The 18,213-nt window shown below is 40.5% G+C and overlaps 1 protein-coding gene across 3 annotated transcripts in view; it reads right to left on the reverse strand.

Annotated features, from left to right (window-relative positions):
- Positions 1-17,269, reverse strand: part of gsna (gelsolin a) — a 22,051-nt gene extending 4,782 nt beyond the window's left edge. The window contains exons 1-12 of one of the 3 annotated variants that reach the window (XM_034897298.1): positions 17,103-17,269; positions 10,668-10,868; positions 7,585-7,739; positions 7,107-7,268; positions 6,161-6,310; positions 5,994-6,083; positions 5,474-5,606; positions 4,100-4,404; positions 3,080-3,213; positions 2,249-2,339; positions 2,015-2,041; positions 199-369 (exon numbers count right to left, since the gene is read on the reverse strand). In XM_034897298.1, the coding sequence (XP_034753189.1) occupies positions 199-369; positions 2,015-2,041; positions 2,249-2,339; positions 3,080-3,213; positions 4,100-4,404; positions 5,474-5,606; positions 5,994-6,083; positions 6,161-6,310; positions 7,107-7,268; positions 7,585-7,739; positions 10,668-10,863 (1,614 nt within the window). In that variant the 5' untranslated portion in view covers positions 10,864-10,868; positions 17,103-17,269. Of the gene's footprint in view, positions 1-198; positions 370-2,014; positions 2,042-2,248; positions 2,340-3,079; positions 3,214-4,099; positions 4,405-5,473; positions 5,607-5,993; positions 6,084-6,160; positions 6,311-7,106; positions 7,269-7,584; positions 7,740-10,667; positions 10,872-17,102 lie in introns of all 3 variants that reach the window. The other 2 variants (XM_034897296.1, XM_034897299.1) reach the window with 2 other exon arrangements.
- Between the last annotated feature and the right edge of the window lie 944 nt (positions 17,270-18,213).

Below are 18,213 nucleotides of genomic sequence, written 5' to 3' on the forward strand. Positions count from 1 at the left end.
AATGGGGCAACAATGGGGCTCAATGGCAAAGATTAGTGAGATACATCAGGCTCTGATACACACACTCGTCATCGATGTATAATGTCTTTTCATTATTTGTTGACAGTAAGAAAAATATAGAATATCACCAGTCTTATCCTTTTAAAAGCACATTTGTCTGTGGTGACGTTAGAAAGTGTATGACGTTTGTCCTCTTACCTCCACAGCTCTGGTGTGTCCTGCAGAGTTGGACCGCACCTGGAAGAGTCGAGTCTCTGCAGGAGCAGACTGACCTCCTTCCCTGGACGTTCCTCCCTTGTATACTACCATGGGTTGTCCTCCAAACAGACTCATCAGATGGGCCGGCTCTTTCCCCTGGACCACTCTCACCTGGTATCACAAACGGCAAAGTTAAAACTCAAGCATGATAAGATGTTTTTTTTACGGTACTTCAAAATACCTCATGCGTTTTGACAATGTGAATTATCCCCGGTTGGTGTTACCACAACTCAACAGACAGATCCTCCCTTGTTGGGTGTTGTGAAATATGCATCAATAATATGTAAAGCATGGCTCCTGCAGTACAGACTACAGACACAAGATGGCAGCATGGGGCTGAGCCACAAGGTGCTGTGAGTCGAGGTTTGAGGAATTAGGACGCTGAACAATGACGCAGGTTAGGTCTAACACAGTATTATGAGTCTCTTTGGTCTGCCGCTTTCCCATAAATATTTATGTATGTCAGCTCTTGTCAACCAATCATCACAGCAATTTATGCTAATCCTGAGAGAATAGAGAAATGGTAAATAATCATTGATGGGTAGTCTACAGTCAACCTCTTTCAAACTACAAACATTCCCAGCAGTGCCTACTCTTTGTTCATCCTCTTGTATAATATGAAACAGTCTGTCTGTCCCTCAGTAGGATTACTTGTCAGTTATGGTTGTCTCGAAACAGCATAAAAGTTTTAGTTTTATTTTACTTCAAATCTCTGGTTTAATAATTGTGAGATTCCTTGTCTTGGTTGCTAACCCCAAACTAGAGAGACTGTTAGACTAGAGCACAGAGAAAAAATATAGTTTGTTAAGTATGGTTTTTTGGGGATTTTTTTTTTTTCTGGTCGTCTCTCTAGGTTTCAAACATCATTACGTCTTTAAATCAAAAGAAGAAAAATCTATCTAAATTCCTAACGGTATCATTTTGGTAATTGTACTAAAACTCAGGTATTTTCTCAGTGCTAACATCAAAACATTAAGACTATCCCATCCCCTGGGATAAGTGAATCAAGTTAAAATAGCTTTTCTCTATTTGGACAGTGAGAGCAAGGAAACATCTGTTAAAGACAAACGTGACATCTGCAAAAGTTTCCACACTTCATGGATTCCACCGCTTAACCGTAAAGCATCAAGGCTCATTCTGTATAAAAGGATGTTCCCAGGTTTATCTGAAGTTAATATAAGGCTTCAACAAGTTAGACAAATCAAGTGAATATCTTCTTCTTTCTATATCCTTTAATACACATACACACAGGGTCATGCTACAGCACGCACGCACACAACATGAGCATAAATGTTGTACGTGCAAAGTGAATACATGCATGAGGAGTGAAGTGTGAATGCAGAACACAGAAATAATTGAATGACAACACATCCGAGTGCAGAGCCAGGACTCACTCTAAAAAACTCTAAATCGTACTGAATGATCTCCACAGTTATTTCCAAACTCCAACATCATCACCCTGATGATTCCATCTAAAATTAGGTCAGAGTAGAGTTTTGTTTATGTGGAGGAGGAGGGAACCTCCCATTAACATCCACAGCAGAATGTCCTGTTTGTGTTGACTCATTATAACATTCATTAAGTCTTAAAGGAGCCAAGGAGCCAAAGCAATGAAGCCCATTTTAAAATCAATACATTCATATTCATCTGAAAGGTGAGAAAATAAGAAAATGTAGCTTCTTTTGTTGCTGGCTCTGGACAAAAGTCCTATGTGTCATTCTGGGAGGGTACGGAGCAGGGAAGGAAGGGGAAATACCTGAGTGGTTATAGGAGCACCAACAACCTAAAGACATGTGGGAAACCAAGGAGGACAGGACAGAAGCAGCAGCAGGAAAACCATCAGGGAGAGGAGAAACCGTAAGGATGTACATTTTAGAGAGGAGGTGACTGCGCTGAGTAAGCCAGAGGGCAGCAGAAACTTTGATAACATGACATATGAGATGAATAGAAGCTCATGGAAACAAAAAGGCACTAACGGAACGGGTTTCACCTGCACAGGACCGCCGCCGAGCTCGTCATCCAGCTGGGCGCCGAGGATCGCGCAGGCCCCGATTTCATCCTGACTGGAGTCCGCGCCCTGCCTGGGAGACAGCGTGAATGCAGCATCATTACACCAAACAGAATAAGAGGCTGGTAATTTAAAAAAAAACATCAAAGTGAAAAGATTTTAGCAGTAACTATTGAATGGAAATTAACTATATTAAAAGACGAGTCCCTTAAATCATCAACACTTAAATTTACAACAAGTATTTTAACTTGAATTTTAACTGAAGATTGAACTGTCACATTTAATTTCTAAAAATACATGACATATACTGATTGTATATACAGTGTGTGTGTGTGTGTGTGTGTGTATATATATATATATATATATATATATATATATATATATATAAATATATATCTTTCTTTTTTTGGGGGGGGGGGGGGGGGGGGGAGATTATTGTATGTTTTGCATTTAAAGCCTTAAGGTATAAGACCCACTCAGGATTTTGCTCCACTAGAAGTTACCCAGGATACCTGTAACTTATCAATTGAACAATGTATGTTAACGTCTTCAATACACTCACTATTTTTTCCATTTAAAAAATATTATACGCACATTTCCAGCACTGTGTTCTGACTCCTCTCAACACAGAATTTCAATCACTACATTTTCCTGTTAACCGCGTCTATTTGATTGAGGCAGTTTGTACTTTGCTCTTCTAACCTAATGACTCTGCTTTATGATTCCGGCAGTTAGGAGGGGGATATTTGTTAGACCAAAAGATTGCCTATCTCCGCTTTTACTGAACTATTGGCCTCTCTATCATATTCTCACCACATGTAGATAAAATGTCCTTGACGTCCTCCATGATGGTAGTTATAGAGGATGATGTAGCTGTCTCCTCCGTAGAACTGTCCATGTGTGGACGGATCCACGGCCATCTTGTCCGACCCCTCAATACGCCAGATCTGTCAAGAAAGGAAAACAAAAAGTTTATTTAGTGTAATTAATGTGTTATCCCATTTACTGCAAATCATGTAGACATTACATAACGTATATCTACAGTACTGTCTATTTGTTGAATGTGGAGAGAGTTAACACCCACCAAAGTCAAATTCATTGTGTATGTAAGTGTACTTGGCCAATAAAACAGATTCTGGTTATAATGTAATGTATAATGTAAATCGTAACATTTTCCAAATCCGACGCTCTCTGTAGAAATCACTCTGTATTTCACATCTTTCACAAACTCATTTTCCACAACAGGGAGCTTTTTGTGTGGGAAGCGTGCGCCTGGCACAGGATGGGAAGGTGATAGCAGCAGCAGTTGAGATCTTATGGTACGTGTCTATGGAGCTAGATTTGTTTCTTTATTACACGCGAGAAAATAAATGTTTGCAAGAAAAAGTTATTACACTGATAGCAAAAAAGCATTTTATGAGAGGAAAAGAAATATTTGAGAGAAAAAGTTCATACCAACAGCCATCTCTCAAAATACCTTTTTAAACTTTCAAATATTTGGTTTTTGCTATCAGTGTGAACTAATTTCTCAAAACAAAAAACAATTTTCTCTAAAAGGATTTTCATCTTGCTCTCAAAACTTAAGTCTAAGCTCTCGATGCAATTTTTCGAAATTCCGGTTTTTAAAATGAAAATCAAGAATGTTCATATTTAAATATCAAAGAGGTGAATTCAGAACAAACAATTCGGATATGTTTTTCAAAAAGATATTTCAATATTAAGTATTTAGTGTCTGTTAAATTTCAAAGACTCATGTCTCTTATTGTCTTCCATAAACGTGCCCATCAAGGGATTATATGAAGGGTTGCAGATGTCCAGCCTCTGTCCTCTCACCTGTTTCTCTCCGCTGCCGTCATCCACCATGCCGTGCTGGGCGGCCATGGCGGGGGAGTTGTGCAGGATGGATGCGTCGAAGGGCACCTTCTCGATCTTGGCGATGCTGTTAGAGATGTAGGCGACGCCCAGGCCCTCGGTCTGATCTCTGTCCCGCCAGTTCTTGAAGAACTGTTTGAAGAGCGGCGTCTCGCCCATCTCTGGCAGGATCTGAACCTCCGTGTGTTTGGGGTAACCCATCTTCTTGATGAAATGGTCTGCTGCTTTCATCGCTTCCTTCCGCTCGTCCACGTTAGCATCTTTGCCTGTAAGCAGGAGGAAAGATGGCGCAGATAATAGTTATTATATCAAGCGAGAATATGTACTGTATATATGACAAATAAATAATGATATGAGTATTTTAATTTTGAAAGTGTCAGTAATAATAGTTTTTTAGTTTTATGAGGAGCCAACTGTGGGACTGAGTGATATGACTGCAACAATATCATCTATATATGCCAGTTTGGGTCAAAGGGGATAAACAATATTTTTTTTCTTTGTTTTCAGATATACGCTTACTCTTTCTTTCATGACGAGCTAGATGATACGCAATACCACTCTCATATCAACACGGTAAATTTGAAGCTACAGCCAGCAGCTTGTTAGCTTAGCTTAGCATAAACAATGGAAGGCAGAAGCAGGGCTCTGTGTACAGATACAGAAATCAGCTTACCAACACCTTTAAAACAAAACAAAAAATATCACATGTAATGTGTTGTCTGTTTAATCCATACAGAAAGTGTACGAAACAGACAAGTTGCCTGGCAACAAGACACCAGGGAGTCACTACGCAAGTTTTTTTTAAATATATAGTATACCGGCCGATATATTGGCATTTCTGAGTTTTAAATACATTTTTTAAATAAAAATTCTTTATTGGTTAGGCTCTAATATATACATTTATATAGTGTGTATATGTGTGTGTGTTTTTTTCTGAGACCTGGCTATGAGAAGCAATGAAGCTGAGCCAGCATGCCTGCTCAAAATTGACCACACAATATCTATTTAGCAGAGGTATAACATTTCCAGCTGTGGAAAGACCCTGGATACTTGGCACAATGTCGCTGACTCTTTGAAACACATGCGCAGTTTGAGACCTCAGCCTGCACATGTGTTTGGACCAATGTCTTGTGTCTGTGGGTGTGTGTGTGTGTGTGTGTGTGTGTGTTTCTGCGTGTGTTGTTTTGTCTCCCTCCCTCCCTCCCAGCTTTCCTCGCTGTGGTTTTTGGCTCTGGGTCACGTTCAATTAAACAAATTGAGTTTCCAACTGTGAAGATAAAACTCTGCAAAATGAACATAGCGTACCAGGAATCCGCTGAAGCACCCTGCACTGACCTTTCCAGACGAAGATCTTGCCGTTGGCGCCGTGGTCCAGAATGAAGCAGTCGCCGGACTCCAGGGCGCTCTGAGCGAACGGGTTCTCTGCTGCCACCAGCGCGATGGCCATGCTCCCGCTGGCGTTGGACACCTGCAGGAGGGGGCGAAGGAAGGGAGAGGTTGAGTAGAGGCACAGTGTGTCACCTTTTCTGAGATTTACCAAACCAAGAGAAAAGGCTGCACGGCCTCCTTCTGGGCTTTTCATTAAATCACTGTCAGTAACAAATTAGTAGAACTGTAAAGCTAACATGGTTGTCATGTAGTTATTTCTAGAAAGTTGTAATGATAATAAAGTTGATTTGAATTAAATTTTTGACATGATTAGATATTTCAAATTAAACCAGACGAAATTACAGATTTTTTTAAAATGATTTATTTTATTTTTACATAACACCAACTGAAAAATAATGAGACAACAAGATATTTATTACAAGAGAAATGACAACATGTGTGTCGGGGGGGTTTCCGTTTCTCTCACCTTGTAGAGTTTGGCCATCTTCCTGTTTGAGACATCAGCCTGGACGTCATCCGCTGCTCCGGCAGGCAGATCTGGTTTCTCACCTAACACCTGAGGACAGAAGCAGCCGTTTCAACACAAAACTCAGTTTAAGACCTAATTGTATTCTCATAATTCTCTGATCTCACCTCTATCATCTTCTCTCTCTCCATCCCCTCGTCACAGACGTAAACTCTGGCCCTCCCACTGCGCTCGTTGTCACGGATACCCTTGGCAACCTGAGTAGCCTTCAGCTTCTCAAAGCGGTTGCTCTGGGAGCCGCACCACTGGTAAATCTCCTGTACAGCAAGAAGGTTACAGAAGACGTGCTTAACATTTGGTGTTTTACAAAAATGAAGACCACTTTTCCCATAATCCTTAGAGCTTGTTAAACGCACACCAACATCTGTGCTTTTGTAGTGTAGATCTACTTAAAATACCTCACTGCGATCACATCTAGGTCTGCAATTAACAATTATTTTCATAGTCAAACCAAAGCATGTGTTTTGAACCCTCTTTAGTTTATTTTATTGTATTTTTTTTATTTTGTTTTTTGTTCACACACAGAAATGTATAAAATACAAAATAAATTAACAAAATATATATACACTACCGGTCAAAAGTTTGGGGTCACTTACAAATTTCCATTTCACTCCATTATAGACAGGATACCAGCTGATCTGGGTGGGTGGCTGATCTTTAATGCAATATCTACATTTCCCATTATCAGCAACCATTCATCCAATGTTCCAAAGGCACATTTTGTTTACTAATCTGATATTATTTAAAAAACATTAAACAACCCTTTTTCAATTATGTATGCACATAATGTAATCTGGAAACTGCTGCCCTGGTTAAAAAAAAAAAACAAGGCAACTGATCTCAGCTGGGATTCTGTCTATAATGGAGTCCAATGGAAATTTGTGAGTGACCCCAAACTTTTGACCGGTAGTGTATATTTTCATTATCTTTTGAAAACTTGTTTGGTCTAGAAAATGTCACCAAATGTTGAAATTTGCCCAAGATGACTCTAATCACATGATATTGTTATGTATATCTAATATGAATGTGCTTGATGTGCTCAGTGGGACTCACAGCGCCCAGGTCCAGGATGAAGCAGTCTCCTTGGTTGAAGCTGTCCCAGCTGACCGCCACCTCCGTTGCCCGGACAGCACGGCGACCTTTGACCTGCAGCAACCGCTGCACGACCACCTCATTAGTGACCACATGCTTGAACCCAGACGCCACGCCCCCTTTCTGAAAGATAAGAGAAGCATTTCAATATAAAATGCCTTTTGAAAAGGTGGATCTAACATTAACAGAATTCAATTTAAAAAAAGAGAATTTTGAAGTGGATGTTGGGAAGTTGACAAGATATACATAATGATGCTGTCATAACAGAATGGATCTTCTATTTTTATGAATGATAAAATGCAGTTTTTTATACCCTTAAAAAAGTCAGCAAAAAGGCAGAAATCACACTTGCACCAAAACAAAAGCAAAAAAAACACACAAAACATGTATATTATTCCTTGTATAGACATGTTTTACAGCTATAAACGCAACACCTTACCATGTATTTGATTCCAGACTTGAAGTAGCCAAGAAAGGTTTTGGACTCGTATCCCTGGACCTCGCGGTACTGGATGGGTTTCCCCCCCAGGAAGTCGTCCATTTGGACAGTAAAGATAGCCGCGGAGCCGCTCTCATCCTGGGTGCAGGAATCACCTGCACCAGAGCAACCACAAATGTACTCCATATAAATCCTGGTCATACGGCACATCTATCCAGACAGACAGATTTTGAGTTTGACAAATTCCCTCACTGAGGACTCAGTGAATCAGGAGATCAATATGGGGCAGATCCCAGCAGACACTTTTATAAATGTTATACAATATATTATTCAATTTATGGTCACACAAAGAGGTTCAGCAGCATGTGAGTGGGTTACATCAGACCCTGTTTATTGGTAAATGTTGTTTCCATGATCAATCAAGCTGACTAAAAGGACATTAAATCAATAAAAAAGTCACAATTCAGCTCCTATCTTTCCTGTTTGCTTTAAGCTAAATCCTAAAAAATGACACTGTTAGGCACTCTGTCTTCTTTCTGTACTCATCTCCAGGACTCCTTTTTAGGCTTTGGCTGATCCAAATACCTATTTGACCCCTTACTAGACACGGACATCAATTTGGATTTTAATTAAAAACAAGTGAAAAAGACCATGAAAACCCGGTTGAAAGATTAAATTCACTTTAATGGGTTTAAAAAATTAGAAGACAAAGAAGGTCAACTTTAATAATCCCACAAGGGAAATGAAATGTTTTTCAGGTTCGCTGCCTTGTTTAATGGCCCTGTGCCCAGGAGGCAAACCGGCTTGTCCATACTTGGTGTTCATGTATGTACATAAAGCATACAAAATTGTACATTTCAGTTTCAAAATTGTATTGTCATATATACACAGTGAAAAAATATGTTTCCCTGTACAATGAAATTCTTCCTTTGCTGTCCACAGAATGCCAATTAAAGTCAAATCTACAAAATGAAACCATTTTTAAAAGAAATAAATAAAACTACAATAATCTAGTTTAAATTAGCTTTAGCTCTACAATCTACATCATTTAAATGCTGCTTAGCTGTTGATGTGTCAGTGATAATAAGCCACTACACATGTCAGATATGTATCAGTGGGATTATAAAGGGGCCACTCTGCATAGGTAGTGAGGTTTTGATACCATTTTGCAGATAAGATGCGATTTTAGTTGAAGGTCCAGTGTGTAGTGTGTTTAGTTGTTCATTATCAAAATCTGTGTTGCCAGTTCACAAACTGTCCTTTTTCCTGTATATTTACCACCACCATCAATTCCAAGTAAACCTATTGGCTTGAGATTTTACATTTCCATTTGCATGAGGTAGAAGCTCTATATCATAGACGGTTTACTATTAATATTATACAGTCTATGCCATAGACCGTTAAAGAAATGGACCAACAGATCCCGTTGCTCTGGACGGAGAAGGCCATTAGAAGCACTATTCCGGTGATTGCTGAGCGTTACTGCGCAGCCTCCGACTGAGCTTGATGACGTAGATGTGACGTGAACAACCTGTCTTAAAGCTGTACGTTTTCTGGTAGCTGTTCCAAGAGAAATCTCATGCATTCCCAATTTTGCAGAGATAAAATGCTAGTTAACATTACTAATTAAACTAAAACAGCTAATGTAACTTGAAACTCCCTGCGAGCTCCTCCTGTACTGTTTGGTAATTCATCTACTATGCGACAGTAAGTCGCGTGGTTATGACACAATCGTTAGCCTATTTTTACAAAAACGTCTGCTACGGAGTCATAACGTGAGGCATAACGTATTGGAGCCTTTTATACATTGTCATGTTTCTGTAGAAATAAACAATGGACAAATAGAGTCTTTAAACGCTTCAGATGTAAAGTTATTCGCTGTCAAAGTGACGTCAAAATGAACGGCCGTCAATGGGATGCTAACGGCACGTGATGGCTTATTAGCATCAAAATAGCGCCAAGGCTTAACCCCTTGTGAGGTACACGTTGTGGAGAGAGGCGTAACCCCTTGCTCAATGCTCCATATTCCCGTGCAATCTTGATACTTTAGCTGGTCAGAGACATACAGAATATATGGCTCCGCCTTTTGTGTTTTCGCTGTCACATGATAAACTCACAGGTGCTGCTAATGCTGCTAATGGGTATCGTCGCTTCCTGGCCCCGGCAAGTTTAAAGAAGAAAACATGGAGGACCACACATATTCAAAGTCCTAATTTAAGGAACATGAGTCTTCTTCTTCGCCCAGAAAAAGTAAAAGGATGTTGAAAGAGCAAGAGACCGGCTTTTTGCAGCGTGAAGGCTACCGTACCGTACTTGGCGCGAGAGGGTTGATTGCGATATATGGTCTCACGCTAGATGGGAGAAATTCCTACACATTGGACCTTTAAGTCGAATTATGAATCAGAACTTTCACTTGTAATGGAACATTTTATGACAATATGTCTTTTTATGGATTCTTAAGACATCCATCCTGTGTGTGCTGCAAAACTGTCTAAGACAAATCTCTTGTCCTTAAACAATACATCATGTGTACCATATGAGGCTTTAGATCCTAGAGAAAATGTCAGCTGTGAAACTCTGCTGTGTCCATGTGAGCCTTTCCAACTCGATCACAAAGCACATCAGTCCAGTGAAATAAGGCCTGTCACAATGTACGTGGCTGATCTAAGTGAGCAGGATGAGACGCAGCGGAACATAAAACACGACAGCAGCAGTCAACACAGCGCTGTCTGGAAACTTGTCATCTGTTATTTCAGGAGGCTTTTGCCAACATGTGTTTCTGTTCTCATCTACCCAGATTCAAATTAGAATTAACAGAATTAATTCAGAAATGATTCTTTAATTTAATATGCCGCCTGTTTCTCACGAGTATCTTTTCTTAACTTTGACACACAAATTGAATTTTTTTAGATCTCTTGTAAGCAGATTTAGTTTGATTTTACAAAAGAAAATAATCACAAATAAGGAAAATTAAATAGCATTTATTTTACGCCCCCCTCCCCATTTTTTAAAGCAGATACTGCCTTTACCTCCTCTTGTTTCTCTGTTCTAGCACATCCTAACCTCCGTCTGACTGCACTTACCCAGCCAGTAGTGGAGGTCGTACTGCAGGTTCCCGGAGCGTTGTTTGATGGTGTTGAGGATGAGGTAGGCGTCTCCAGTGTAAAAACCCCCATGCAGGTTCTCGGGAACAGGCACCAGGTCAAAGTTCTCCACCCTCCACACCTGGAGACCCGGCGTTCGCCCGGCCCGATCAAACTCTGGGTGCTGCACTGCCATCTTGCCTGCTGGGAAATCACACACCTCAGATTTAGAGCTTTTCTTCTCTACATGAGTTCTGCAGAGATAAGAGTTGTAAAGTTGGGTAATAACCTTTTTATAAGTGAGCCTGGGACTCCCTATTTGTGAGACATTTGCTCTGGAAAGCCACACCCTTTAAGGCTGAGGTGTTGCTATGGATACAAAGCTAAAGTTTATGGATATAGTTAGACATTAATGGTACAGCAGTGAGTCACTGGTGTCCTGTGGTCACGGTGTTTCCTCTGAGCAGGACGAGGAAGTCCTGACAGCTGTGACTCAGGCGTAGTCATAGCCGGCAAAAGAAACAGTGTTTATAATAAGATATAGGAAAAATCTATCATCTCATCTATCATAACTTGCATGCAAGCACAAATATCTGGACACTAGAAGTAGGAGATATGTCAAACTGGGGCTGCTCGTAACCGTTATCCAATTATTTTGGTCAATATTGAATAACAATTATTTAACACGATTAGTCATTGACTTTGGGTAGAAAAAAAATCAGTTAAGCAAATAAACAGGTAAAAATCTGTGACATTTTCCGTAATACATTTTCATATCCCCTTAAAATAAATAATATGTGTGAATTTGCTTGCCGTGGACTTTGAAAAGCCCCACTGTCTCCAAACCTATTAATCGCTGGCACGGAAAAGCCTGCCGAGAGGGCGTAAACAGTTTCTCAGAAGTGAAGCAGTGTTCTCAGATTTGAACCTGAACTCTCTGAAAAAAGGCTTCTGTAAGCCTTCATTGTGCATTTATTTTTTATTTCACTAATTCATTTCAAGGATGAATTGCTCAAAGGACATTCAAACCCTCAATGTTCTTATCTGTAAAGTTAATAAAGCTGAGGTTCAGATATTACAAAATAAATATCCAAAAACTGGAGGTCCTGTAGTTCAGAATGAACACAGAATCCAGTTTTCCACAGGAATGCTGGACCAGCGGCCTCTCGATTTGCATGACTACGGTCCACATTGGAGCAAGAATCGGCCATTCTTTTAGGCAGCCGTCTGCCCACAAACATGGCAGGAATCTGCTCCTGACCTGAAAGAGGGAAGTGGCTCAGAAAGCGTGCCAACAAATGCGGGGTTCCTTTTTGCCCCATTTCAGCTTCCTCTTATCCTAAGCCAGGCTCACAACTATTATTAAGTAGCACTGGAATGTTTCCGCATGGAAAGGTTAGTGGAACCATTTTCACAGTCCACTTTGCTGATGTTGAACGTGGCACGTGTCAACACGTGTCTGGCTGGTAGATATCTAGATTTGGATAGATATTTGACATTGAGAGGAAAGGAAACATATATTCAGGTGACGGACTATAGAGGCCTATAGTCCGACCAAACATAAAATGGCCGACGCAACCAGTCAAAACACCAAACATGTAGCCAAAACAGCTGGGTATGTGGGAGTCATACGAGGTCCAGCACTGTCTGAACTTCCATGACACTACAGCGCCTGCATCCAGGTTCGGCCAGACAAAGAGAAACTGGGGCTGCTGGGTAATTCCACTGGGATCATTAGAGCTTGATGGAGGAGGTGGAAAGCTAAACTTTCCTGCAGTGGCTCTTAAGTAGTGGAGTGGAATTGAATCGCTTGAATGCAACAAAAGTCAGACATCAAATCTGCAGCGTCTGTGGCCACACAAGGTTTCACTAAGCCTCAGGTATCATAAATGTTTTACGACTAACTTGTCAAGCCTGAAAACAAAGATACCTATAGATGAATAGCAGTTTTAACAAAAAACGGAGTGCTCATACAGTTTTTTCAGACATTGGAATGGTCAAATATGGAAACTTTGACGTACAGTTATATATATATATATATATATATATATATATATATATATATATATATATATATATATATATATATATAGGTAGCGCTATATGATGTGTAATGTCACATATAGACATGCCTATAAGAATGTTTGTATTCATTATGCATGCTCAATCACGTTTTGTACTTTTGGTAAAGTAGAAATGCCTAACCATGGACAGGGCTAGCAAATTATGGTAACCTGTTGCACTGTCCCTGGAAGAATAACTAATAAATAAATAAAATAAAAACTATTCTGTATATTGTCTGTAATACTGTAGAATTGATTCATGATCTCCTGATACAAATGTCTGCTAAAGAAGAGGCACCCAAGCAAAGGAAGAACACAAGATTTACATATTTTATAATATGTTTTCCCTCCCTAGAGTCAGATGTCCGTGTCTCATGTCTGTGTGTTACACTAAGAGCTGGAGCGAGGAAGTGATTAGCCTAGCTTAGCATTAAGCCCGAAGGCAAGGGAAACAGGAAAATGGTTTGAAGATCCAGAATGCTTACGAAAAACAAATAGCAGCAAATTGGGGTAGCTGCTACATCCTCTCAAACTGCTACTTCATTAATATATGGGAACCATTTAAAACAAAGAGAGAACATAATAACTTTATGTTCCCAAACAACCGGTGACAAATCAGTAACTTCTGCTTGAGTTGATAAACAGTAGCCCACAGCCATTCATTAAGTTAAACGGACACACCCAGCAATAGGAAAACAGCTTGCACGCAGAGATCTGAGCTGAGCATGGGGACCCTTATTAACACTGAGACGGATGTACAGCAGGCATTCGCTTTTAATTGGAAAAAGCCATGTCCTTGGGGGTAACACAGGCCATATTAATGCCTCAAGCTGTGGCCCATGACGCAAACAGTACAGGAACACTTGTCACTTCAGTTTTCACTTTGTAACTAAACTAGAGGAAATATTTTACATTACTGCTTCTGGTGTAAGTTTCATGCCAAAAGTACCAGTGTAACCCTTTCAATCCCCATAATAAACCTCCAAAAACATGGTGCACGTGTAGCTCTCTGATTGCCTCAATACAGAGCTGCATGTATATAAATATATATATTTTATCCTGAAAAGTCGACTCTTTCAGGAAGTTTTTTCATCCAACAGCAGCAGAATATACCTTCCCTCTGAAACACATCACCCATTGAAAACATTAATTTGTATTCGGAAGGCCTTTGTTTCTGTGGCACTAAATAAATATGACTGCCTTTGACTGTGATCTTCCGCTCTGATGGAGAGAAATGTTCTTTCTGCCGCTGCACATCAAAGCGGTTTTCTCCCACAGTTACATAGATCCTCTCGTACTGCATGCGGCTTAATAAATCAAACATCAGAGTGGGATGCACAGCATCTGTTTCACCTCACGCTTCATTCATTGAAAAATCAAAGGCCAGTGTTCGAAAATGTGAAAACAACTGTGACAAAAGGTAGAAAACAAAACGTAATCAAACAGGAATGAGGGAGAAGGTTAGAGAAAGAGGTCCTTTAATTTCTTCGGTTTTGTAGATTTAAGAGCAACAGCTGACTAAAACAACATCATCCGTTAAATGTCTCTGGCAGCCGCAGGTTGGAGAAAGTGACTCTCGGGGGGAGTAGGGGGGGTTGTTTGTGTCTTGTGAATGACTCACACACACACACACACACACACACACACACACACGGCTACGAGCTTAAAAAAACAAACAGTATGGCATGCTGGGAAAAGCATATGGTGTCTGCAGGCTACCCCACACCTCTGCAAAGCCGGAGGAATTTTTGGAGTTTCTGAACCCCCCCCCCCCCCCCCCCCCCCCCCCCATGTCATTCCAGCCTCAGTTATCTGGTCCCCTCCCCCATATTTTAGCAGCCTCTCTTTTGTGTCTGCCTTCCCCTGAGGCCTCGAAAAATGAACAGCTATGCCGATAGCAGGAGCGGAGTCATATGATAACATTTGTATTAAGCCCTTGTTATCAATCTGCTGCTGTGCCACTTCAAAAACAAGCCCATAATATAGTTTTATCTTTCAAATCTTAATTTATGTGCTTGTGTGCTGACATTCTTCCTTCAGAAGAGGCATTCCTGGTGACTCATTTTCTCCACTCCGACCCTGCCACTCTCTGCCTCTCCAAGGGTTGTGCAGCTGTCCTCCAGCTCGCTCAGGACATACAGTAGAGACAACCCTCTGCTTCCCTTTCCTCTGTTGACACAGCGTTACGCTAAAGACAATCCAAATGGCTGTTTATGACTTAGTACATAACCTCCCTGATACATGCACAGTTATTAAAGGATACCAGATGGTTGTTTCAGGAACAATCTAGCTGAAACCGGTTCTGTTGCTGACTAAATAATATCAGACAAATACTGTAAACTCATATTTCTTACAAAATGGCATCTCGTTTGAAGGACGTTGAGAATGCAATACAATCTCATAAATAGGGCTGGGCGATATGATGATATCGTCAAAACAATGTTAAAAAGTCTATTGTATATATTTTCCTTCATCGTTTCTGTTGCTATGTCAAAAACTATCAGCAGAACTGTGTGCCCGCAATATTTATGTCACTTGGACGTCTCTTGTAGTTCTGATCATTGCACGGTTGTGTTCATTTTCACACTAAAGTTCTTAATAAAATTAATGAAATACTCAGTAGGCCTATATTTCATTTGTCAATTTAACTGACACAGGAGGATAGAAACATAGTCCTTACCATGTGGTCATTTTGTTTCTTTATTTCTTTCTTTATTAAATTACCATAAAAATAAATACTTATATAATGTTAATGAACTAAGAAATCCCCTCTACGGGATAAACTTGCCATATTGACCAGCCCTACAACAGAGGTTGATGCAGTGAACATGAAGATGTGGTATATATTAATATCGCAGTGTCACAATGCCCTCCCCAACAACGACCCATCTACCTGTCTGGAACATGAGTACACAACCTCACGAGTAAGACCTGGTTGTATTTAGTCAACTATAACTATGAGAGTAAGGGTAGGGAAAGAAACCATGCCGGTGGTTCATATGCTATATTTGGATATGTAGTTAGAAGGTGCACGCAGCACTGAAGAACAGTGATTTAAACAGTGATTTAAACAGTGATTTAAACAGTGATTTAAAAGCTAGAAAAACAGTTCTAGACAGCTGCTCACTGGGTGTGTGTAAGCCAAATCCATCCAACCTCCTCCCAGTAACTTTTATTGTCACGCCAACTCTACTCATGCTACTGTGAGACGACATGTAGGACAGTCATCGCATGACTGCATAACCGCAAGAGGGTGCTTGTTATGTGTAGACATAACCTGAGTCTACAATGAAGTACTTTAAAGACTACGTTGCCATTTATTGTCTCCCAAATTTGGATTTTCTGTCTTCAGCAGCCAGAGTAGGCTACATAACAGTGAGCGGAAGCCTGGACTGTTGGCTTCAAAATGTCCATTAGCAACATTTTTGGGACATCAGATACAGTACCTCACTTTGAGCCATTTTGAGAACTATTCCCATACAAATGTCCACATCAGCTGTTATACCCTCTTTGGTAGAAAGTGTGTGTGTGTGTGTGTGTGTCTGTGTGTGTACTACGGGGGTGTACTACAGTTGGTGGATTCAGGCATCCCATAATCTCTGTTTGGCTGACAGCTGAATGTGGCTCCGACGCGTGCACACACACACACACACACACACACACACACACACACACACACACAGAGCACACACACACACACACACACACACACACATACACACACGGCTGCTGTAGCTAATAACCACATCCAGGATGTTGTGACTAACTTCCTCAGTGAACATTACTATTTGGTTGTGTGTTTCTATGGCAACCACAGATGTCCTTAAAATAGAGATGAGCATATTAAGCTGCTGAGGATCATCTGACAGCTTTTTTAACTTTTTTTTTTTAATGAAGCAAACACAGCATGGCAAATGTTGCTTTGGGCTAGCCCAGCATCACAAAGTGTCTAAATGTCTAAATGTCTAAATGTCTATAAGATAAAGAAACAGGGGAAATATGAGCAGACCTGCGGCCTCGTAAGCGAAAACACGGAACTTTTAGTCATCGTCCAGGGTTACCGATCCATATATGGCAGCAGCGGTGCACTTTTCACAATAAAAGCAGGGTTTACACTTCATTAGATGACAGTCTTATAAACTAAAATAACTTGGCTTCAAGTAAGCCCTTTTGGGTTTTTTTCACATCAGAAGAAGAAACCTTCTCTTTCATCCCAGCATATCAAACCTTTGTTCCAGGCTGCGTGAAAATAACAGTTCATTTTATTGTAGCTCTTATAAATAAGGCGTCAAATTACCGTCCTGCAATCTGTGCTCCAGGCTGGATTACAGGCTGGATTGTTGTTGAAGAAAGTGGGGGGGTTGTTACGTACCTGAAGGTGTAGGTTGTGATCGGAAGGGTGTAGACCTGAGAGAGCTGCAGCCGGAGCAGAGAGGCGTCGAGTCGGCGGAGTGAAGAGCCGCAGTTTCTGCTTCTGTCCCGGGACACTCCCCGTTATGACACTCCCCCGGACAGGGGGGCGGCCGACACGTGGGCGCGCACATGCACACTGATGTCATCATGCTATAATCTGCCTGATCTTGGTCTGTCTTTAATATATCTAAGCAGTGACTCTGTTTAAAATGCCACTGGGAAGTTTAGGCTGTCATAATCTTTGTCTTGGATTGGATTGAATTGCAAAGTGTTCATGTTATTTGGATATTTCATATTTTAAACAACTGCTTCAAAATTAGACATGAAGCTTAGAATCAAACAATGTTGCTATCTTGATAAGAAAATCAAGACATGGGTGCAGGGGTTGTGAATTCCAGCTGTGCCAGGATTTGAGTCTTCACTTCCGGTCTCCAACAGGGTGTAGCTTCATGTTGACCAATACTGCCCCTGTCTGGTCCATGGTGCACCACCTTGTTGGCACACTGTGTGCACACTTTTCCCCATGTGCTCAGGGTCAGAGGTTTCTTGTCATTTTGCAAAGGATGTGAGATTCCAACTTGTTTTTAAGAAAAGGAGATTAATGCACAGCGATTACCTCATGATAACCTATCCCACCAATGTTGCGAGGTTGCATTTCCACTCGCCTGCATGAGAGATTTAGTGTGTGAGGTTAGAAGGTTTCCTAATTTGGTAATTGTATCACTATTTAACAAAAATGTGACGTATCAAAAGGTTATCAGGGCTGCATAGTAGTAGTACATTTAGATTTCCAAAAAAAGAGGACCCTCGGCCGCCTCAAGACACTAATTCAGACAGGCTTCTCAGAGGTACAAAAAAAAGAACTTATGCAATAAAATAAAATCTGTAACAACCTGAAAATAAAAAAAATAAAAAATGAAATATATGACCTATTCTGTGTCAGCTAAATATTTCTTAAAACCTTTTCAATGGAATAAGATAAGGTTGTTCGGTGTCCACGTGAGCTTTGAGATCTCCAGCACCTTTATTGGACACTGAAACAAATGTGCTAGCATAATATATAATAAAAT

This window comes from Etheostoma cragini, chromosome 16 (genome assembly GCF_013103735.1).
Source record: "Etheostoma cragini isolate CJK2018 chromosome 16, CSU_Ecrag_1.0, whole genome shotgun sequence".
Taxonomy (NCBI): domain Eukaryota; kingdom Metazoa; phylum Chordata; class Actinopteri; order Perciformes; family Percidae; genus Etheostoma; species Etheostoma cragini.